This window comes from Nicotiana sylvestris, chromosome 3, assembly GCF_000393655.2.
Source record: "Nicotiana sylvestris chromosome 3, ASM39365v2, whole genome shotgun sequence".
Lineage (NCBI taxonomy): Eukaryota > Viridiplantae > Streptophyta > Magnoliopsida > Solanales > Solanaceae > Nicotiana > Nicotiana sylvestris.
This window is the reverse complement of record NC_091059.1, coordinates 70,638,006-70,663,037: the sequence shown is the minus strand read 5'-3', so window position 1 is coordinate 70,663,037 and position 25,032 is coordinate 70,638,006. Positions and strand designations below refer to the sequence as shown.

General features: G+C 37.2%; 2 protein-coding genes across 3 annotated transcripts; both read left to right on the top strand.

Annotated features, from left to right (window-relative positions):
- Positions 1-11,313: 11,313 nt before the first annotated feature.
- On the top strand, positions 11,314-14,269 carry LOC138887510 (serine/threonine-protein phosphatase 7 long form homolog). Its single transcript, XM_070169269.1, has 4 exons — positions 11,314-12,093; positions 12,198-12,368; positions 13,482-13,589; positions 14,249-14,269. The coding sequence occupies exons 1-4, from the start codon at positions 11,314-11,316 to the stop codon at positions 14,267-14,269; spliced, it is 1,080 nt and encodes a 359-aa protein (XP_070025370.1).
- Positions 14,270-18,981: 4,712 nt separating this feature from the next.
- On the top strand, positions 18,982-23,862 carry LOC104231583 (proline transporter 2-like). Of its 2 annotated transcripts, none has more exons than XM_009784605.2 (7): positions 18,982-19,162; positions 20,179-20,403; positions 20,507-20,601; positions 21,315-21,504; positions 22,486-22,610; positions 22,987-23,202; positions 23,443-23,862. In XM_009784605.2, the coding sequence occupies exons 2-7, from the start codon at positions 20,217-20,219 to the stop codon at positions 23,818-23,820; spliced, it is 1,191 nt and encodes a 396-aa protein (XP_009782907.1). In that variant the 5' UTR covers positions 18,982-19,162; positions 20,179-20,216; the 3' UTR covers positions 23,821-23,862. The 2 variants fall into 2 exon arrangements, with proteins under 2 accessions (XP_009782907.1, XP_009782897.1); XM_009784595.2 differs by lacking the exon at positions 18,982-19,162 and adding an exon at positions 19,797-19,917.
- The last annotated feature ends 1,170 nt before the right edge of the window (positions 23,863-25,032 follow it).

The following is a 25,032-nucleotide window of genomic DNA, read 5'->3' as shown; positions in this document are numbered from 1 at the left end:
CATCAGAGTGTACATAATCCAAAATGTCTTTAGTATTATGGATCGCTGTAGCAAATTTAACTCTTATCTATTTTCCATTGACACAATGCTCGCAAAACTCCAAGTTGCAAGCCTTTACTCCTTTTAACAATCCTTGATCTGATAGAGTTTTCAAGGATTTTCCTCCAGCATGTCCCAAGCACATGTGCCATAGCCTGGTTGCTTCTGCCTCTTTTTCATCACTGGATGTCACTATCACTGCCCCAATTACTGTACTACCGCGATAACGGTACATGTTATTATTTTTCCGTTTGCCTTCATTACCACTAGTGCACCGGAGCATACTCTCATCACTCCATTTTTTGCAATGATTTTGAACCCTTTTGATTCTAGGGCTCCCACAGAGATGAGATTCTTCTTCAAATCTGGTACATATCGAACATCTATTAATGTTCTTATCATTCCATCATGGTTCCTTAATCGTATTGAACCAATGTCATATGAGGTAAGAGGGATGTTATCCACTGTGTGGATGACTCCATATTCTCCTTCTTGAAAATCCACAAACCAGTCCTTGTTGGGACACATATGATAGCTACAAGCCGAGTCCATCAACCATATATCTGATGACGTTGATGGCTCTGTTGTAACTAATGAGAATTCTGAATCATCACAATCAGCTACATTTGAATCCATAATGGCTTTTCCATTGTTATGTTTGGCCTTATTCTTCAACTTTGAACAGTCTTTCTTCCAGTGTCCCTTTTCTCGACAAAAGGCACATTCATCTTTGTTGGGTCTAGATCTTGACTTGGATCTTCCCTTCTTTGTCCTCATTTGATTTTGAGGACGACCTCTCACAACCAGTGCTTCTCCTTCTCCGCCTTTTTGTTTTTCTCCCTTTCTTTGTTCATAGCTATACATAGCCGAACAAACTTTTCTGAGAGAAATTTCGTCATTCCCATGGAGTAGAGTAGTTTCAAGGTGCTCTTACTCATCAGGAAGTGACCCCAACAACATCAAGGCCAAGTCACCATCATCAAAAGTTGCATCCATACTTTGCAAATCTGTGACCAACTTATTGAAACTGGTGATATGTTCATTCATCGTGGTACCAGGAACATAGGTGAAGCGAAACAGTCTCTTCTTCATGTACAATTTATTTTGACTGTTTTTCTTCAAAAAGTTATCCTCCAGTGCTTTCCATAATTTACTTGCAGAAGTTTCCTTTGTGTATGGATATTTCTGCTCTCTAGCAAGGTAGGATCGAATGGTACCGCAAGCAACACGGTTGATAATTTTCCAATCTTCTTCTCCAATAACATCTGGTTTCTTTTTTTCAATGGCAAGATCCAGCCCTTGTTGAAAAAGGACATCTAGAACCTCGCCTTGCCACATCCCAAAATGTCCTGACCCGTCAAAAATTTCTACCGCAAATTTCGCATTTGACACAATTCTTGTCATAAGCGAAGATGTCAGTGATGACGTATTATTGACACTTGATGTAGATTCTTCTTGTTTATTGTCTCCCATCTTTGACACAAATATTATTTAGTTGACGACACAAATCAAGATTATTTTCTTTCTGGTGTGGAAGATCAGACTAAGCTGCAACCACAGAGCATACTCAGACAGAACCTTGACTCAATTACCAAGATAAATCTTTTCTGATGTGGAAGATCATACTATGCTGCAACCACAGAGCATACTTAGACAGTACCTTGGCTCTGATACCAATTGTTGCGTAAGCCAAATGTATATAGTGTGAATAAGTCACAACTACTATACCAAAAATTATGACAACCACCAAATAATAAATAAGACAATAAAACAACAATAAAAAGAACGCCAGAATATACGAGGTTCGGCCAATTTTTCCTACTTCCTCGGACACAACCAATATTTTATTCCACTCCAAAATACAAGTGAAATAATACTAAAGAGAGAAGATACAAATGCCTTAAGAAGATAAGAAGGCAAATGAGAGGTATATTTAAATCCTAAACATTAGGCCTCCTTTTATAGGGAAAAATTCCTAAACCCAAATTGTCACTCACCCATGTGGGACTTTTGACAATCAACATATATATATATATATATATATATATATATATATTCCAAAGGGTGCAGAGACTCAGCTATCTTTCTTTAAAAAAATAACAATTTAGTATAGGAGTACTATATGGTATTGGTTTCTTCCGTTGAACTCACTAGTCTTGGTATAAGAGTTATGGTCATGGTGTTTTTAAAAACAAATTGTAACGCCAAAAGGATTGTTCAGCCCTTTCCTTAATGCTTGATTGCTAACATAATACTATCAGAGAAAATTATATTGAACAATAGTTTAGTATATATATATATATATATATATATTAAGCTAAGTTAATTTATGATCACTTTTACTAAATTAACATTGTTTGATGTATGCTTTGAATGTGAATAAGCTTTTTTTCCCGGCTGATTATGTTATTGAGGAGGCTTATCTTTGGAGTCCAAGCAAGAATAATAGAAATATGATATTTTTGTGCCACTATTAATTTCTTGACCTCGGTAATAGAAATGTTAGAAAAAAACCCATACCAAAATTTTTAAACACGTTGAGAACTACCCTTTCTTTTGAGAGTTGCTTCATTATTAATGAAAAATCTAGTCCTAAGTACTCTACGTACCCAGCGGATTTGCCTATAAAAAGAAACACGTTGGGGTACAATTTTCCTTATGCGTTGGAGTTTTAAAGCACGTCAGGCGGAGTTTAAAGCTCGCATCAGTTATAATGATCCTTAGGATTTTGCCGTAATATTTTGATGGATCACCAGAATTTTTTAATATTGTGAAATTTTATGGCAAAATCATGACAATCACCACAATATTATTTCGTGTTTTAAAGTTCTGCCTAGTGTGCTTCAAAATTCTATACTCAGCATGCTTCAAAAAATCTGGCGCAGGTCTATTTTATCAAAACATTTTTTAATGGGATCAAAATATATGTAAACTTTGGTTTAAACCAAAAAAAAGTATCTCTTATGACCACTTACAATATGAAATTAAGAAAATGACCTTTACATATCTCTAATTTATTATTTTTTAAAAAGATATAAAACTAAAAATAAATTTATTGTGTTTCGCATGTACCTACAACTATGTCAATAATAGACATCTCCACTAACTAACATCTCCACTAATACGGATGGAGTAAGGCTTCATTTATTTGCAATTAACGAAGGTCAGAATCATAATTATTCAGATCTCAAATATTAAGTGCATTGGTTTTTAAAGTCTGAATCTCAATCATTCAAATCTTAACATATTAAGTATATTTATTTTTTTTAACTTCACAACTACTTAATGAGTCTAAATACGTCTATATGGTTAAGATTTATAACAAAGGTTAATTAATTTCATTAAGATGCTATCATCCATATTCATTACTATCCGTCATTCATCGCTTACCATTATCAACTACCACCACCATCATCATACTCAACCATCATCACCATTATTATCCTCAACCACAACCGCCACCACTACCACCACCTACCATCTCTGCCACCATCATCCTCAACTACAACCACACACTCGTCCACCTCAACTAACACAATCAAACACCCCATAGCCATCAACAACCATAGCCGGCACCACCCACCATTATAAACTACCACCACTCATCATCACATTCTTCAATCACAACCACAACCACCATCATCACCCATCATTATAAACTATCACTACCTACCACCACCATCCTCAATCATAATCGTGATCGCTACCAATCACCACTAGCTATTATTCAGAACTGTCACAATCGACCAAAACTACCACCAACCACCGCCTTTAGTCGGCATTCACAAGCGCCTCCATAAAGTATTACCATATATATATATATATATATATATATATATATATATATATATATATATATATATATATATGTGTGTGTGTGTGTATTAGTATTCAGATCTTAAAATATTTAAATGTATATTCAAATTCATATGTCTTAATCTTAATATACATCTCAATATTCAAATATGTATTTAGATTTAGACATTTTAATATTAAAACAATAAATGAGGCCTAAGCCTCGTTATGCGCTTCCATAGCTGGAATTTGATTTTTATGAAAACACAAGGGATTCGGCAGTGGAGAAGCTGGATTTGTCACACTCACTAGTGTTGAATTTGGAAACGAAAATAATTATTTACATTTTGTGTTTACGTCAAAACACATCAGAACTATGATTAAAAAAAGTTGAGACAAAAACGTGCATAAGGTCATTATGATTACGTGATAATATTATATGTAATGATGTGTTTTTAATTAATTAAATTGGTATAAACTGAATAAAATTTTCTTAAGAGAAACTCTACAATGGAGTCCTTATGTCCAACCTTTCTCGCATGATACATCTGCGAGCTATTTTTAGTTTAAGCAATTATGTAGGTGGCTATTAGGGTTAATTTTTCTTCAAATTATGCACTGCCTCCATTCTCACCAAAAACTAAAAATTAAAAAGAAGAAATATAATAGAAACAAGAGAGTAACAGATAATCCCTGGGCAGTCTGATTATATGAAAAAAATTGTTATAAGTATACTTCGGAATATTTCGGCGAAATTGAGAATTGAATTTGCGGAAGAAAATGAGTCAAATCATCCAACATAAAATAGTACCAGATCTTATTGTTTGATTCAATGTGTGGGATTCCAACTTACATAATATTACAATAAATTCTACTTATGATTGATGTTCCTACCAGAACCAACGCCTCCACTTACTCTATTCGTTCCCAAAAATTACTGAGTACGTATTAGAAAGTTGAATTAGCAATTTTTACAACCTATATTCTAAAAGAAAGCCAACAACCAATAATTGATCCATACTAAACTGTACGTATTAGAAAGAAAAATTCATCTCTGATTCCTCAGGCTAAGCGTCTTTCCCTGTACGAACAGTTGCCAAATGCTACCGAAAATCTAAGATGTGAACACTTTTTTGCATAAAGTGAATGATTCATACTTTTATCTGGAAGACAAACATTAATTGATCTATACTAAACTGATTGTGAAGGAATACAAAATGGAGAACTTACTGCTTTTCTTCTTTTTCTCAAAGCAATAAATCACGACTGAAATTATTGGCAGTTATTCGCACATTGTGTTGAATGAGGCCCTTTTAGCGCAGCCTAAACACTACGTTGATGGGAAAGAAAAGGAGAGAGGAAAAATGAATCAAAGAACTGTTAACCATAATAACTAAAAAACTGGGTGGTCCGAGATAGAATAGAAAGTTTGAGTTAAGTTCTTTCTCTCTTTGAAGGCCTTTGAAAGCCCCAAGACATATAGTTAGAATGGAACTGCCGTCTATTATATAGGGCTACTATATCCATGGTACTCGTCTACTAATGCCTAGCTACATCGGATTAAATACTACCCTGAGAAATCTGCTCCGATATCATCTAAAGAGTCAATGTTGATGGGCTATCCTTTTTCCGAGTTCCCCAATCTTCTTTCTTCCCCCTACCTAAGAAAGAAGGAGAAAACAGTATTATTGTCACGACCTGCAATTCCCATCCTCGAGATCGTGATGACGCCTAACACCCATTTGCTAGGCAAGCTGACGTGAATATAGTAATTAACCAATTTTTAATATTTAATACAAAGTAATGGCATTTAATGGGAATAAGCTCAAAATTTAACTCAATGTGAATAAAAGCAACGCGATACTAACTATTCTTAGAAATCCAAAGTGACAAGTACATGAGCTACTAGAATACTACATATATGATCTGAAATAAGAACAACTGTTTGAAGTCAGGGCTACGGACGCCGTGCAAATACACCTCAAGTCTCCAACTATGGCTAAATCCGAGCAGAAAACCTATTAGACACCGGTGATCAGCACCGGTATCTGCACAAGAAGTACAGAAGTGTTGCGTGCGTACAACCGACCCAATGTACTCCGTAAGTGTCGAGTCTAACCTTGACGAGGCTGTGACAATACACACACACACACACACACACACACACACACACACACACACACACACACACACACACACACACACACACACATATATATATATATATATATATATATATATATATATATAACGAGAAGGGGACATGCGAAAGGGAAAATACCATAAGAGCGACAAGTATGAAATCACCAAATAACATCCTCCGAGATAAACAACAATATAACCAAGTAAATCACCAATTCGGAAATCAATTAAGGCAATAAAATAAAGATGGCATGGTATCATCCCTTGTGCTTTTACTCTCATCCTCACCATGTAATATCATAAATAAAATTGTACGGCGTCACCCTTCGCGACATGGCATCACCCTTCACGCTCTTACTCTCAAATCTCTCAATATATGATAATGAATGCAAATAAGTATGGCAACACCCTTCGTGCTTTTCTCCCTTCCTTACGAAGCAATAATACAAATCAAATAATAAAACCAAGGCGGAAACACAATTTCACTTTAATTATAAAGCCATGATATCAAACTCAACTTTCCAAATATCCAACATCTTTGAAATAAACAACAAATACGAAACGAATAATTAAAAGAAGTAATAATCTAATTTAAGCACAGAAAACATAGTCAATAAAACAATATAATACAAAGAGATAATTACACTCACACACTTTAACCCAATGACAACACATAGATACTCGTCACCTCACATATACGTTGTCCCCCACACATAATACACGTAGAAAATAGACTAATAAGTCCTAATCCCTCAAGTCAAAGTTAACTACAATACCTACCTTGCTTAGCAACCAAATCAAGGCACAATCACGGCTTTTCCTCTAGAATTAGCCTCCAAACCAATCAAATCTAATCAAATATAGTTCAAATAAATCAAAATAAGCTTTAGAAACTACCTATGAGTCAAAAAGATTTAATCTTTAATGATTTCAGAAAAAGTAAACAAAAGTCAACCCCGCTTGGTCAAAACCCAAGATTCAGACCTAAACCTAATTAACCATTCACCCCGATCCCGGTTATGTAAGTAGTTTCGAAATTCAACTTCAATTTGAGGTCTAAATCTCAATTTCTACCTAAATCCTTAATTTCTACCATGAAAAATCTTAGATTAAAGGTTAAAATTAATGGGTCTTTATGGAAATGTAAGGAAACAAGTTAAAATCTACTAACCTATGAAGTTGGGATGAAAAATCTCTTCAAAATCGCCTCTAGGCCGAGATCCAACTTGAAAATGGTGTAAAATAACTCAAATCCCGTTTTTTGAAAGTTTCCATAGATATGCATCAGGTGTTCTTCGAGTTCGCAAAGCAGCTGATGCGATCGCAAAGCACAGCGATCAAATAGGCCTTCGTGTTCGCGAGCCTAGGCTCGTGTTCGGGTAGAGTATTGCCCAGCCTGCCCCTAGATGCCACAACCCATCGCATTCGCGAGGTAACGATTGCGCTCGCGAAGGGTAAGCCCTCCACTTCTCCGCGTTCGCGACCACATCCTCGTGTTTGCATAGATGGAATCCACCGCAACCCAAGTTCCCCTTCACGATCACGAGAGTAGCTTCGCCATCGCGAAGCACAAGACATCAGACACCAGAGAACAGCTAAAACCAACAACTTTCTAAGTTCAAAATCGTCCGTATCCTATCCGAAACTTACCCGAGCCCCTTGAGCTCCAAACCAAAAATATGCACACAAGTGTAATAACATCATACAAACTCGCACACATGATCAAAACACCAAAATAATACCTAGAACTACGAACTAGACATCAAAACGCATGAAATCTTCAAAGAAACTCAAGAACTTCAAGAATCACAACCGAGCATCCGAATCCTATCAAACCAACTTCGATTTGCACCAAATTTTGCAGACAAGTTTCAAATAACAAAATAAACCTATACCAAGTTCCGGAACCAAAATCCAAACCTGGTAGCCATAAAGTCAACCTATGGTCAAACCTAGGAAATTTTAACCTTCAAGTTACTAACTTTCGACAAAACACGTCAAATCAAGTTAGGGACTTTCGAATTCAATTCCGGACATACATTCAAATCCAAAATTACATTACGCACCCACCGTAACCGTCAAAATACCGATCCGAAGTCGTTACTCCAAAAGTTAACTATGAATTATAAATTATTCAAAACCATATAAAGAGACCAACCTGACATCTCATAACCAGTGTGGGACAACTTAATAATACTCATGTACATTAACACGAAATATTTGATTTTGGCATAATATGTGCATGAAGGCCAATCTAGTCTCTTCTCTATATAAATAATTTATGGATCATATGCTGATGAATTATGAATAGAACCAAGGGTGTCAATGATTCGATTCGGCCGGTTATTTTATAAATTTTGTATCATATCAATTTTTTGATTACTCTATTATATATAATCAAAATTAGACTTTTCAAAACCGTCCCAATTATGTCGTTTCTCTTCCGTATCTGTACAGTTTGGTAAATGTTGGGTAATTATTTTAAATTTCATGTAAAATTCACTAATAGAAGTAGAATACAATAACATACATACTTTTATAGGACTTAGTAAAACTCTCTAGATATTTTTACAGTTTAAAAGATGATGAATTAAGAAAATATGAAAGATGACTAGAGTATAGATCCATCAAATATTCTACAGCAGCGTAAACGAAACTAAGCAAATACAAAGAAAATATAAATAAGACGAGCGGAAAGATATTAACCAAGTTGTGATTCAAGAGTAAAGTCTATAAAAGATTAAACATTTCAAAAAGATAAATCTAAATCATACATAAGGAACCATATTCAATACATTGTAGGTTGCTACTTATAATCGCTACAATACCTTGTGTCTTGCTAGTGAATATGCTGAAAATAATTTAGTTTCAATAGAAGTAGCATAATAGGTTTGGGAATTAGGATTCCGAGTTTAATTATTTGTTGGCTTGTAACTGCTTCATAATTTCAAGGCCCAAAAAAAATTAATTTATGCTTTATTATTTTTAAAGTTAACTTATAATATATTTTTCACATTGTAAATTTATTCAGTATGGTTCAGTATTTTTTTCAGTTTATTTTTATTAATAAAAATCAATTGATAATTCTGCTAATTTTTATTTTCTATAATTACATGTAACAATTCTAAAGAGAAAGAGTACTCCAATGATTCAATTCAAAGTAGAATTACAATGATTCTCTCCAGGTTTCTGTTGTTACACTTTCATCCAGAATATCAATAGGTCTTCAAGTTTGATCATATATCCACTAGTTTTTGGCATGTAACGTGTTGTTTAGCTCCTACAATTATTTCTTTCTATTTAGAGTCTATGTCCTGTCTATTTGTATGAGCATTATCAACAGCAACTAGTGTATGCAATACGCTATCTACCTCCATCGAACTTTATCCAGGATCCTTTTTTAATATTAATTTTGTCTTCCATAGAATTTCTAGCTCATTCAACATCCCCCTTCTAGCATAAATATTAGGAGTCCGAAATCTTTTTAATTATTTTTTGGATAAAAAACACTTTTGTACTACTTTAAAAAAAAAGTTACATAAATGAGTAAAACGCAGTATTATACTGCGAATTACTTTAATGGAAATTTTGTCGTTAAAGTAATTCGCAGTATAGTACTGCGTTTTACTTAAAAAATTATTTTTTTTGTAATTCGCAGTACTATACTGCTGGGCCTATATTTTATTAAAGATGTTCGCAGTATTATACTGCGAACAGCTTCAATAAAATATAGCCCCTTCTTCTTCCTTGGACCACTGAACTGAAGAAAACAAAACACCTTCGATTTTGCTGGTCCCCCCCCCCCCCCCGCGTCAAACTTCAAAAAAAAAAAATTGGGCCCCACCCGTCACCTAAAGAGTAAGGAGTGCAGGTCCCATATACAAGACAAGCTTTGGATTCCTTCTTTCGGGTGCAAAAATTCGATTTCAATCAAATTCAAAAAACTTAAATCGAGGTATTTCAATTTTGTTTATGTCGAAGCTCGTATAGTACATGCATATTTGTATTGTTTAATGTGTTTCCATATTAATTTGTGTTATGTTTGTGTTTAAATTTGTATCTTATTTATACCCGGATTGATTTATTAGCTTTGGTACAAAAAATTGTTAAAATTTGATAAATTATTTGTATTGTTAAAAAATTAATATTATTTATTTTGTTTGTTGTTCATATTTGTATTTTATGTTAGTTGTTTTTATATGTAATAGTGACCTTTTAGCGTAGTAAAATAAATAGCCTTTTAGCGTAGTAAAATATAGAGCCTTTTAGTGTAGTAAAATATAGAGCCTGTTAGTGTTGTAAAATATAGAGCCTTTTAGCGTAGTAAAATGTAGAGCCTTTTAGCGTAGAGTCTATGTAGTTTAAGTATGTAGTAACTGCAAACTCTATCCAATTACACTTTACAAAATTAATTATTTAATTTATAACAATAAACTTACAAAAGTAACAAATTCCTATATGTTGTAAAATTAACTCAAATATCGAGCCTGGAACCCATACATAATTATTCAGTCCAATTTTAAACATAATTAATTATTTAATTTATTAAGCTAGCACACACAATTCTAAAAATGTTAAAATTGACACGCATAATAATTAAGGATAACTCGGTGCTACCGGGCCTTAAAAATCGAGCCTGGAACCCATACATAATTATTCAGTCCAATTGTAAATATAATTAATTATTTAATTTATTAAGCTAGCACACACAATTCTAAAAATGTTAAAATTGACACGAATAATAATTAAGGATAACTTGGTGCTACCGGGCCTCAAAAAATGAGCCTGGAACCCATACATAATTATTCAGTCCAGTTGTAAACATAATTAATTATTTAATTTATTAAGCTAGCACACGCAATTCTAAAAATATTAAAATTGACATGAATAATAATTAAGGATAACTCGGTGCTACCGGGCCTCAAAAAATGAGCCTGGAACCCATACATAATTATTCAGTCCAATTATAAACATAATTAATTATTTAATTTATTAAGCTAGCACACACAATTCTAAAAATATTAAAATTGACACGAATAATAATTAAGGATAACTCGGTGCTACCGGGCCTCAAAAAATGAGCCTGGAACCCATACATAATTATTCAGTCCAATTGTAAACATAATTAATTATTTAATTTATTAAGCTAACAGACACAATTCTAAAAATGTTGAAATTGACACGCATAATAATTAAGGATAACTCGGTGCTACCGGGCCTCAAAAAATGAGCCTGGAACCCATACATAATTATTCAGTCCAATTGTAAACATAATTAATTATTTAATTTATTAAGCTAACACACACAATTAATTTTGTTTAAATTATAGTAGACGACATGGACTTTCCTCCGCCTGCGCATCCCGGACCTGCCGAGGATCAGCTACTAGTGTTGCAGGGCGACCATAGGTCCTCCTTTGTATGGGAGGGACAACTATCGATGCAGCCTCTCCGCCCCAGGAGACTTGACGATTTGTGGGAGTTCATCGGGGAGCATCCTTTCCATGCCCGTGTAGTCGCGCGCCTACAGGCTACGGGCTTCTATACAATTTTTGAGCTTGGACGGATGCAGCTTGATTGGTCTCTCATCACGGCCTTGGTAGAGCGGTGGCGACCGGAGACGCACACTTTTCACTTGCCCACTGGAGAGGCCACCATCACGCTGGAGGATGTTCAGGTTTTGTGCGGGCTACGCATAGATGGACAGGCCGTAGCACTGCCCCAGTACATTAGATCCATGACGCGTGCACAGTTTTTGGATATGATGGGGAATCTTACTGGTTATAGACCTCAGGGTGACGTTGGGGGCAGTCGCGTTGCTTTGTCAGCCATCAGAGATCATATGGCATTTTTGCACCCAGACATTACCGGCGAGACTGAGGATCTCCACATTGAGAGGTACACGCGGTTGGCGCTGCTCCTGCTTTTCGGGTGTGTCTTGTTCCCGAACACTTCGGGGAGTAAAGTGAGTATGCGCTTTCTCCATCATCTTCAGCAGCTGGATGGTTTGCCCCAGTACAGTTGGGGTGCTGCTGTTCTCGCATACCTATATAGGAGCATGTGTCGGGCGAGCATGGGCCCAGCGGTGGACATATGTGGTTTTCTGCCCCTCCTACAGGTGACAACATTTTCGAATACTCTGTTCATTTCTCCGAATTCTATATGGTCGAAATGACTCATAAATTTTACATCAACCTTTTATCTTAGGTTTGGGCCTGGCAGCGGATCATGCCGTTGCAGCCACCTCTACCACCACTTGCGCCTGGTGAGGCTTATCCGTTTCTCCCTCTAGATTTTAGGTGGATTCTCCGGCGTGGGAACTACCGAGGGACCGATGCTCATCATAATCTCTCCCTTATCAGGGATGTGCTAGATATGCTGGTAGACGGACATGTAATTATGTACCTACACTTACCTGTTTTAAATTGAGTTGTGTTGCGCATACTCACTTTTATTTTATTATTTGGTAGTTCATCTGGACGCCATACAGCGACGAGTTGCTAGCTCAGCTGCCCTTTTATTGCTCAGTTGATTGATTGCTTTGGAGCACCTCCGTCCCGATGATCTTCTTCGATATGGTTGAGTATCATGCCACAGAGTGTGTGCTTCGCCAGTTTCACCGTCCCCAGCGTAGACCGAGGGAGCCTGGATGGGTGGCTATACACTATCAGCGAGATGACCGTGCCAGGCTGGACGATATATATATGGGATGGCTAGAGCAGCAGGTCCATATTTGGGAGGAGCAGCGAGCTGACCATATTCCGCCAACACCTACATTTACCCAGCAGGCCACTATTCATATGTATGCGTCATGGTACCGCCGTCACACCCGACTGATTATCGGGAACCCCATTCATGTACTTGGCGAGCGCTACAGACCATACGCCGGGAGACACGAGGCACTGGTATGTTTTTTGGCTTATTAATATCGTATAATTGTGATATTGCGTTATTTAATTAATATTTTAAATATTTCACAGGCTATTGGGCATCATCACCTCTACCAGTTGGGACAGGAGATGCAGTAGCATACCGACATCCCTGTAGTCGTTGACTATGGCCGGCGGGTGGCACAGTTGGCTCGTCGGACCCTGTTTCAGGAGAGAGATGCCGCAAGGTTGGACCACGAGGCTCAGTATGCGGTGCCAGAAGACTACCATCGGGGTAGGGGTGTCCCACGAGGCAGGGGTAGGACACGAAGGAGGGGTGCCCCACGAGGTAGGGGTGCCCTACGGGGTCGCGGGGGACGGCGAGGAGGTGGTCCCCAGCAAGGGGGCGTTGAGGCACCTGTCGACCCACCTGTTGAGGGACATGATGAGGACTTTGGAGTTGTGGCGCTTGGAGATGATCAGCCCATCTTTGAGGCCACTACATCCTTTGATGAGGACACCACTGATGCGTATATTCAGGAGGCCGACGAGACCACGGTGGGAAAATATTTTTTGACTTAACACGTACAATACAAATATACTTTGTCACATGCTAAGTTTAGTACTTGTTTTGTAGGTTGCTGACGGCCCGACGACCTATTCTTCCGATCCTGCCAGTTGTGGTGTCGATGCTGCTGCACATCCTCACATAAAGAGGCGGCTTGATGATGATGATCCAGATAGTGTACCCGGGCGACAGGGGATGCGACTCAGGCCAGCAGCAGCACTGAAGCACACAGGCTGCGGGACTCACTGATTTACTTAGGTTTTTAGTTTGTGTAAATAGTGCATTATGTATATAATGATAACAATTATCTTTTAACAACATTTATATTTTAATTGCATTTGATCAGCAGTTTTACTTAAACAGTATACAAGAAACACAAACATTGCAAAACGTAGTACGATACTAGAACTAAAACCATCACTGCACAAAGGATAACAGTACACAGAAAAACAAACAATAGAACTAAAACCATCACTGCACAAAGGATAACTAAAACCAGCTTTTTTCACATGGTTTTCATCTTTTTCAGAACGACAAGACAACTCCATAAAACGTAGTACTATACTACGCTTTATGTGTTAAATTTTTCTGCAATAAACCAGCTTTTTTCACATGGTTTTCATCTTTTTCAGAACGACAAGACAACTCCATAAAACGTAGTACTATACTACGCTTTATGTGTTAAATTTTTCTGCAATAAACCAGCTTTTTCACATGGTTTTCATTTTTTTCAGAACGACAAGACAACTCCATAAAACGTAGTACTATACTACGCTTTATGTGTTAAATTTTTCTGCAATAAACCAGCTTTTTCACATGGTTTTCATCTTTTTCAGAACGACAAGACAACTCCATAAAACGTAGTACTATACTACGCTTTATGTATTTTGTCTCGCCTATAAATAACGACATCATTATAGTTATTTTGTGTGCTCAAAAATTAGTAAAAGCAAATATTTCATTAAAAGTAAGGTTTTTTTTTACTAAAAGCAAATATTTCATCAAATGGCTCAACCTCTTCGTGCACCAAAGTGCAACTGTGGAAAAGAATGCTCGATGCAAAATTGTTGGGACGATGGTGAAGTTGGACGCTGCTACTGGTGCTGTATGAACCAGTTATACAAGGTTCCCGGCGAACCTATTTGTGATTTTCAGGAATGGGTTGATGAACCATGTTACCAGGAATGCTACAGAGAACAACTGCAGTTTCTTCATAATATGTGTTTATGCCAACGGAAAACACAAAGAGAAAGCGATAGAATTATTGTAGAAATGAGGGCGAAACTGAAGGAGGTGGGAGAAGAAAAATGGAAAGCACAATGGAATTGTGAAACACAAAAGGAACGAAAAGAAAAATATAAACGGGAACTTGCGGAGGTGAAGGCGAAACTGAAAGAGGTAGAAGAAGAAAAAGAACGAATGGAAGAACGATTTAAGTGGTTGGAGCGGAGAATAAATGGCAACCGGGACTAAACATTTGCTTGTATGTGTTTAGTGTATTTTTCATATTTCATGTATTTTTATTATGTTGGCCTGTTATGTTTGTGTTTGTGCTGTAGTAATGCTTTATTTTAATTGAAGTGCAAGTTAAGTTTAAGTGCTTGTGTTGTTATATGAAACTATCAAACCACGCTTTACATATTACATTTCCTACAATTAAACAGCTTTTTCTTCACTCATTTCAAATTGTGGAACATAATTTTATTTGATATATATTGCAACATACACAAGTAAAAACATGTATTACAAAAAACAATACCAAAATAAAAGACTATGGGTATCCTTGATAGTTGGGTACATTCGACGAACTTGCACTAGGAGCCGGATTACCACCACCACACACACCACCTGAAGGACATTTACGACGGTCGTGTCCTGTTTGCGAGCATATGCCACATTTACGCGCATAAACGGTGTCGCCAACATCCATTTGGTTCCGTATACGCGTTCTCTTTTGCACTTCCAGCTTGCGCAAATAGTCCTTTTTACATATCATCTTAAAAGGTTCCGGCGGCCAATAATGCTCAGCACCTAATGGCTGCAACTTCCCACTATACGTGTCTATGTATGCAGCAACACTGTATTGCCTATCAATATAGTTTGTTGCCCCATATCCAACTTGTTGAAAGCACTTCAACGCATGTGCGCACGACATGTGGTAGATGGTCCATTTCTCACATGAACATAACCTTCTATTTTCATTCACTGTCTGTAGATTATTCTCATGGTGTCCGCGGATAGCGGTCTTAACTTCAAAAATACCCCGTTCATGATCGTACTGAAGAAATGAATGCCACTGTGCTCGCCTCCTGGACCTTTCAAATCTTCTCATGGGTATTGGCATAAATTAAACACCCCTGTCCATCAATGCTGATGCAGCTGCATGCCTTTCAACAAACCTCTCCGCACTCTGTTTGAATGTCATGCAGACCATGGCAGTGACAGGCAGTCCACGGGCAGACTTCAACAAGCCGTTGAATGACTCCAACATGTTTGTAGTGAGGGCTCCCCATCGTCTGCCACCATCAGCATGCAATGTCCACATGTGAAGCTCATGCCCCATCAACCAAGTATAGGCTCGTGGTTCTAACTACCGGATCGCTTCCATGCGCCTCGTGAATTTGCACTGTTGGTGCTCAGTTGCAGCCAGCCACATTAAGTCATGCAATGCCTTGTAAGAATATTTCTTTTGGAAATTGGCCTTCAGGTGACGCACACAGTAACTGTGGTATGCATATGGTTCCTGCCATTCAGGCAAGTGACGTACAGAACTTAAAATACCACCATGCCGATCAGATATTAGACAAATACCTGAACGTTGTTTGACAACGTGCTGCTTCAAGTGGTTCAAAAAAATCGTCCATGTCTCTTCACTTTCGTTGGCACATATGGCAAAAGCTAGTGGAAATATTTGCCCGTTGGCATCTACTGCAACTGCAATCAAAAGCTTAATATAATACTTTCCATAGACATGAGTACCGTCTATGGAAATTACAGGACGACAATGCACAAAACCATCAATTGCTGGTTTAAATGACCAGAACACATAGTTGAAAGTATATTCGGGTCGGTCCGGACTCCGCTCACGCCTCCATTCAACAACAGTCCCGGGGTTAAAGTGTTGCAGTGCGGCCATGTACCTGGGCAGATTTGAAAAAGACTTATCCCAGTCGCCATAAATAAGTTCAAAGGCACGTTTGCGACCGAGATATGCCTTTCTTTTGGTTATAGTACAACCATACTCCTGGTGGACGACTGTAATACACTCTTTAATCTTGAACCTAATGGACACTTCCAAATATGGAATCAAGACAAGAGAAATCAAGTCCACATCCAAGTTGAAGTGATTCTCATTGTATGTGTCCATTTCACATTTGTGCTCGCTAATAAATTTACCCACTTTTCACAAACCTGATTTCTTCTTGGTGGCACGCAACATCCAGTGACAACCCATAAAGTCTCTACGGCATACAACCTTATATTTCTCTGTAGTTGACTCACTTACCGTCATCTCACGACACTCTCTTATACTGTAAATTTTTACAGCCTTAATTAGGCGAGCTTTATCGGGGAAATACATGCCCTTTGTCAGAACAACTGGTCTAGACTCATCCCACATCGCTGACCGAAATTCATCATCATCCCTTGTGAGGGCATCCACGTTCGGCATGCTTGGCAAATTATCAAGGTAGGGAATATTCCGCTCATGAAATGGCACGTGGGACTCGTACACTCTTGGTCTAGCTGGAGGCGGAGGAACATGCTCCCTCGTCAACTCAGGTTCAACATTCACTTCCTCCTCATCATCACCCTCATCATGGAAGGGTGTGTCATCCCCAGACTCATCTGCATTGTTGTCATAATCACTATCATCTTCCTGACTCTGCGCATCTACCAAATCACGAGTAAATACGTCGTCTATGGGCAACTGTGTGAGGTCAGGAGCTTCAAGAAGCTCGTTTTCACTACACATAAAGAACAAAATGATAAGTTACCCAACTAGATAAATACTTTAGATATAGCTATATCACTTTACTTACAAGTTGTACTGTCTTGACGTTTCATGATGGATATTTTCTTGTTGGTGATAACTCCCAAATGGACCACCATGGTCCAATACTCCAGAACTACGCATATTCCAACTAGGGGCAGAGTCATAACTTGTAAAATTCATATTCGGACGGTACCCCCTATGAAAAATATGAGTGTTAATACAAATCCAATTAAAACATAAATTAAACATCGCTAAAGCGTAGTAAAATTGAAGTTTACTAGTCGTCTTGTTGATTATCTAAAGTTGAAAAATTATTTTGTGGCTGCTCATTCGCCGGTGGTGACAAGTTTAAATCAAGGCAAGCTCTTTCATCACCAATCTGTCTGGCAAAAACTGCTCCAGAATAACCACTCGATGACTGAGGGTTATCCCTACTATGCACGCCCTCATTATTGGGAACGTCTTCCACCTTGACATACATTTCCAATAATTTTATTACAATAAATTTCCTATATTCATCCGGAATCAGCAAAAATCTCTAAGAGTTTCATCATCCTCGATGTTAAACTCAGAATAATAAGCAAACCCCTGCGGAGTCACTGAATACGAAAATCTACTGGTTATTTTAAGGTTAACCGAACTCCTCCTCTCATTCATTTTTTTACGTAACAACGATATCAATTTATCGTACTCCATAGTAAGCGACAATTTAACATGACATTGTGGAGGTGAGCTATACCTCACAGAGTTATTCTCCAACACAACCTCACCCCCACAATATAGTGAAACCCTTATTTTTGCCACTTCAGACATTGTAAAAAAATAATTGATAAGAAGAAGAGAGAAGTATGAACGTAAGTTTGAAATAAAGTATTGAATGAATTTTTATAAAATTGAAACGCCTTTAAATAAGGCAAGTCCGACGTTGGGGTGTAGAATTTTTCTATGTAAAACGCAGTACAATACTACGTTTTATGTATTGAATTATTGTTATGTCAGTTCATTATTGGTGGGGGCAAAAACCAGAGTACAACGCAATTATTTAATTTAAAACGCATTATTATACTGCGTTTTACAAATGTATCTTAGTAAAACGCAGTATAGTACTGCGAATTACAAAAAAAATAATTTTTTAAGTAAAACGCAGTACTATACTGCGTTTTACTCATTTATGTAACTTTTTTTTTAAAGTAGTACAAAAGTGTTTTTTGTTTAAAAAATGATTAAAAAGGTTTCGGACTCTAAATACTAGAGTCTACGGAAACCCATAACCCCAAACATTTTTTGGTTCAAGACCCTGGATGCAACAAGAGCTTTTTTGATGCAACTTTTGCCATTTCAACATATTTGTGAACTCTGCAAGTAGAAAATACTGCAATCCAGATCAAATAATATCTGGCTCTAAGGGCATACATCCAATAAATTTACAAGTCTCGTCCAATCAACCAGCTCTCTAAATTATCCTATTCCTCATCAAACCACTAAACGAAGTAGTGCATGACGCTGCACTCCTCCAACATTTTCTCAAACAACACCAATGCCTTACTTGCGCGCCCAATTTAACAGCACTCAAGTATCAAAACGTTCCGTACACACACATCTTCAACTTTGTTTCTCTCAGGATTTTCAACAAACACTTGCAATGCAAAGTCCGTCAACCCAATCTGCACCCATATATCAACCAAACAAACCCTCACAAATATATATGTAACGCTCTTATTCGCCAGGTTCACAATCTCAAACTTCTGTTTCGGAGGTACGCTCAAGGCTGGTGAAATTGACAGAGTGGATACAAGAACAGAATATGAGCAAATGTGTTTGAATATACTTGTGTACTGAAATTAATCAAATGTGTCAAATTCAAAAGAGAAGAGTTTTAGATGGGAAACCTGACCAACACTTGCCTGAGAGTGCATAGATTAGAGTTAGGTTATTTCCCATTTTCTTATGTTTTACTTTCTTCGCCATAGAGTCCATAATCATAAGCACTTCAACGAAAAGCAACCTCTTCATCTGGCTTTCTCCGGTCCCAAAACATTGACGTTGCAGATGCACTCATTTCAGATTCTGATCTCGAGTTCTTCATCATGCCCAGAATTTTCTCGCCGCCACCTTGAACTTCGACTCTCCGTTAGTCTTCTTCTGCCATGACTGTTGATTCCGATGGTGGAAGGATGGACGCTCTCATGCCATTTGTAATAATGCTAACCTCAAGCATCATCAGTGATGATTCATCACATAAGCAAAATATAAATAGCAAACTAAGTCACGGCTATAACCCTTTGTAATAAGGAGTTTGATAGTGATTTAACAGAAATTTAGATGAAAAATAAGGAAAATAAGAGAGAGAGAGAGAGAGAGAGAGAGAGAGGGAGGGAGGGAGAGGGGGGGGGGGAGAGAGAGAGAATGAGAGATAGAACGGATGCGAAATAGAGAGAGGAGAAATCGGAAGGAGAATTGAGAAGAAAGACAGAGAGGAGAAGATTGAATTGAAAGAGGATGTGATTTTCTGTAAGTTCTTCACAGCCTTCGGTTCATGTTTTCACTATGTTCGTATTGAATACAGAGTGATATCGCGCCAATATGTAGCCCACGTGACTTTGAACGAAATCACGTACCTCTAACCAAATTTGGATCATGATATTTCAACAGATAATTGTAGGAGTTTCTGAAGAAAGAAAATGAGTACATGTCATGTGTTTCGTATATTTTTTGGTTTGTTGAAACCATTGTAATTTGTATTCTCTGACTCATGTGCTTTGCAAAATGTAGATTCATCCTTTCAGGTGGGAGTTCTTCTGTATACTGGTATGAACAGCGCTTACGCGCTAGGATATGCTGGTGCAGTCATGGTACCTTTGGGATGGATTGGAGGTGTGATTGGTCTGATGTTAGCAGCAGTGATATCATTATATGCTAATGCTCTAATTGCCAAGATCCATGAATATGGGGGAAAGAGGCATATCAGATATAGAGACCTTGCAGGATTCATGTATGGTACGAGAAAAATCACGAAAACATTATCAATAGATAGCCCAGCTCAGTATGAAATTTTGGTTTATTTGACTTAGTTAATTAATTGGAATGTCGGATGATGCAGCTCGGATAGCTTTTGTAGTTGTCTGGGGATTACAATATGCAAATCTTTTCTTGATAAATATAGGATTTATCATTTTGGGTGGACAGTCGTTAAAGGTAAGATGTTCTATATTATGAGGATTTGTCATATAAATCGAGGCACAGTAATAATTTTTGGTTGTTATCATCGTTGTTAAAGGTAAGAAAATATCCTTAACCTTTTTCCTTGCCTTACTATCTTTATGTAACTAATGTTAAATAGCTATATGAATATATATGTAATTAGTCCTAGTCCCATAGTTAATAGGAGTAGGTTATATATTATGTGTACAGTCAGACTTCTCTATAACAGCATCCCTATATAACAACACTTCACTATAAAAGTTAACCTTTTTCGGAACCAATTTTTATATTTTGTTATAATATATGTTCTCTATAACAGCACTTCGTCATAACATTCAAAAATATTCGGAACAAACGAGGCTATTATATAAAGGTTTGACTGTACTTATAAATAGGGTTCATTGTATTACAATTAACAATAATAATAGACTTTTCTCCGGTGCATTCTCACAACTAAGATACCCGTGAGAGCTCGCCACAGTAGTTTCAGAGTCCGGTCCCTCATTCCTACTAAATCTCCTTTTTCTATCCCAAAAGGGGGTGAAGTTGAGAAAAGAAGAGATGATGAATAAGAGGAGAAAGGGGAGGTTGCTAGAAAGCTATAGACCGCAACTTGAAGTATTTGTTAAGAGGAAATTGATCTTGAAATGTTACCTTGTTTGGTCAAGTGGTAGAAATGATTCTGAATGAAGGTATATGATTCACAGGCTTTCTATATTCTCTTTAGAGATGATGATGAGATGAAGTTGCCGTACTTCACAGCAATCGCTGGATTGGGATGTGTTCTTTTTGCCATAGCTGTACCGCATTTGTCAAGTTTAAGGGCTTGGTTGGCGGCTTCAACATTCTTCAGTCTAGTGTATATCACTATAACCTTTGTTTTATCTCTTAAAGACGGTATGCATGTCTCTCTCTCTCTCTCTTCCCCCCACCCCCACCCCCCCAATGTGATCTGACTACATCAGAAGTGTGACATTAATTTATTGAAGTTTTATATATGCTCAATTCAAATATTAATGAAGGAACCAATGCTGTGAAGTTAACTATCACTGGGGTAATTTTTGCTAGTTATTGATATTCTTGGAGCCTCTTCTTGCCTGGTGTAATTTATCCGTGATATGAAAAGGCAAATACATAAAATGGAGAATGTTGTCTCACTAATTTGCTGTTGTCAGCTAATATATAAGAACAGAAGTTACTAGACCAGTTTGAACCTCTTTAGTTCTAGTAACAAAGATTAGCAACATGAATAAAATAAAATAATGTAACTGGAATCATGCCCTTTCCAGAGAATGTGATTTTTATTGGTGTCATCAGACGGTCTGAACTGAGTATTAAAATGAAATGCTAGAGGGAGCTTGTCTAATTATTGCACTCAGCAAAACAACTGCCTAAGCGTCTCCATTTCAACATTTTATCATATGCTATTAGACCTGCTTTTAACATCACCTATTTCTGTTATGCACCTGCTATTAACATCAGCTTTACTATATTCTGTCATAATAATTCTTCACATCCAACAATAAAGCCCCGGGGGTTTAGTACCATACTACCACTATACAGAATCGATACGACTAATAGAATTGGCAGTTAAGTTGCTCTCCGCACTACTGAAATACTGGGAAGGATATTTCGTATTTAGTAATGTGCTATTGAATTGACTTTAAGAAAAGCTTTTTTATTTTGGTTTCAATTCAAGACTAAACAAGTCCGAACTAATTGAATATCTGTGCCAGAAATTCCTTGAATCGGTTTGCCATTTCCATAAAGGATATATAGCTTTATGTGAAATGTCCATGTCCAGTATCATTTCAAACTCTTATCTAAGGAACTAGTACATAATTAACATGCATCCTTCTCTTCTTTCCTAAATTGCAGGAATCAATGCTCCACCTAGGGGCTATGGCATTCCAGAATCAAAACCAAGCAGAGCTTTTGCAATTATTGGTGCAACAGGAAGCCTTGTTTTTGCATTTAACACCGGAATGGTTCCAGAGATCCAGGTATCTATATAAGCTAGAAATATAGGAGCCTTATGAACAGAGTACCACTTCAGCAATGTATTTGTGTGGTGGACAATATCATTTTTAGCACTTTTTTTTACCATCATACGTCTCCGTGGATAAACTTAGATAATAAGAAATATATTCTTGTGATTAAATTGAAGGATATTTAGGTTATGACTACGAATAAGGCAATGAATCATTCTCCAGCCCTTGTATCTACTCTTTATTTCCTTTTGTTGAGTGTGCCTGCCCATTGTTGTACGATGTAAATCTTATCTTGTCTGACTTTTCACTTATTTCCTCTCAATCAATTTGTTTCCTTCTAGATTCTAACAGTATCCTCATATTTTTTGTTAAATCCTTTTTGTAACAGGCTACTCTTAGAGCACCTGTTGTCGACAACATGTTGAAAGCCCTATATTTACAGTTTACTTTAGGCTCTGTGCCTGTTTTTGCCGTTACTTTTGTGGGGTATTGGGCTTATGGATCAAGCTCATCATCCTATTTGCTCAACAATGTCAGTGGCCCAGTTTGGGTGAAGGCACTAGCCAACTTTGCTGCTTTCTTGCAATCCATCATATCTTTACATGCAAGTATATCCCCACTTTGATCTTACGCTATTCCGTCCTTTCTTGGTCTCAAAACAGAAAATTCAGCTCTGTTACTATGGTGGCTATATAATGGATTCAACTGAATCTGTTACTTTTGGCCTTAAACTATGTATTACGAAAAAATAATCATTTAAAATGTATACATACGATCATACTCATTATCATACTCATTTTGAACTCACTGACTCTAAAGGTTCCCCTTGTTTTGCATATTGTAGATATTTGCAAGTCCAACATATGAATTCCTGGATACCAAATATGGATTCAAAGGAAGTGCAGTGGATTTTCGGAACATGGTATTCAGAACTATAGTCAGAGTTGGTTATCTAGCAATTACTACGTTCTTGTCGGCTCTGTTACCTTTCCTTGGAGATTTCATGAGCCTCACTAGTGCTATCAGCACATTTCCACTCACATTTATTCTCCCTAACCACATGCACCTTGTTGCCATGAAAAAGCAGTTGTCTACTCTACAAAAGAACTGGCATTGGCTTAATATTGTTTTCTTTGGTTTCACATCTGCAACCGTTTTAGTAGCTGCCTTCAGGCTCATTGCAGTGGATTCAAAAACTTACAATATGTTTGCAGATTTGTAACTCTTTATGTGATACTTATATGATGAAAATGTTCTGTTCTTATTCGGGGACTTCAAGTATTTTTCTAGTAATGACAAACTTTTCAATTGAAACATGCGTTGGGTAAAAACAAGCAGTAAACTAAGCACTACAAGGTAGCCGCGGAAAATATCCAAGTCAAACTTCCCCAATTTATTTGAACCAAGAGAAGATAAACATACTCACGTACAAACATATCCAGGCAGCAAGTATATCAACCTAACGTCAAATATAGGCAAGTGAAATAATCAAACACACAAGACACCAAGACTTAACGTGAAGAGTAAGAACCAAGGTACCTCCAACCCATAAAGCTCCACAATATCAATCAACAAGAGTTACAAAAACTCTCAAATTGATGACACAGCAAGTGCCAAACCAAGAGCGCACCAAAGCAATTGAAGAAAAAGGAGAGAATTCACCAAATATGTGCTACTGTTCACGTCCCCAAAATCGAAAATACAAGCCTTCAAATCCAATCTTCACCATTGACATCCAAGAATTATATGTTAAGAATGCTCAATTTAAATTTGAGTACGATCCAATGGTTAACGAGTCAAAAAATGTCATTTGAAGTGGACTGCCTAAGCAGAAATTTTCTGGAGTGAAACAGCACAATTTTTTCTTCAAACCCTTCAAAACGACTACTCTCTTATTTTTCTCTCTTGTTATGCTCAGACCTAAATAGGTCTTATCTATACTCCTTAACAATAGTGGGCCTTAAGTCGAAAGTGGTCCAAGTCCAAAAGACACTATAAGCATTTAAATTTATAAAATAATTTGGACCATATTAAATTCAAGACCAGGCAAATATAGTGGCTACTAAATTGAGCTAATTATTTAAATTTCAATATGTATGTATTGGGCTAGTCCATTTAATTGGACTACAAATTAAATGATAAGTCCACTTCATTAGCCCAAGGTTCAAATGGTTATTAGCCCATCATAGAGCACAAACTCATGCCACGTGTCAGGTGATGTGTCAATCCAAGTCAAAAGAATGAGCCAACAAAATCATGCCACATGTCAAATGATGTGGCGATCCAAGATAAATAAATGAGCCAATGAAATCATGCAGTGTGTCAGGAAAAGGATGGCATACCAAGTCAAATCAACAACTAATAGAGTTATGCCAAGTGTGTAGATGGTATTGGTAAGTTCAAATAGACCAATCAAATCACAGAGCCATGCCAC

What these genes read in the sequence shown, in the direction of transcription:
- LOC104231583 (XM_009784605.2), top strand. Translation starts at nt 20,217, where the DNA reads ATGAACAGCGCTTACGCGCTAGGATATGCTGGTGCAGTCATGGTACCT. An exon ending in TGTTTTATCTCTTAAAGACG is followed by an intron (nt 21,505 to 22,485) that starts GTATGCATGTCT and finishes CCTAAATTGCAG; the next exon opens with GAATCAATGCTCCACCTAGG. An exon ending in AATCCATCATATCTTTACAT is followed by an intron (nt 23,203 to 23,442) that starts GCAAGTATATCC and finishes TGCATATTGTAG; the next exon opens with ATATTTGCAAGTCCAACATA.
- LOC138887510 (XM_070169269.1), top strand. Translation starts at nt 11,314, where the DNA reads ATGGACTTTCCTCCGCCTGCGCATCCCGGACCTGCCGAGGATCAGCTA. An exon ending in ATATGCTGGTAGACGGACAT is followed by an intron (nt 12,369 to 13,481) that starts GTAATTATGTAC and finishes CTTGTTTTGTAG; the next exon opens with GTTGCTGACGGCCCGACGAC. An exon ending in ATGATGATGATCCAGATAGT is followed by an intron (nt 13,590 to 14,248) that starts GTACCCGGGCGA and finishes CATCTTTTTCAG; the next exon opens with AACGACAAGACAACTCCATA.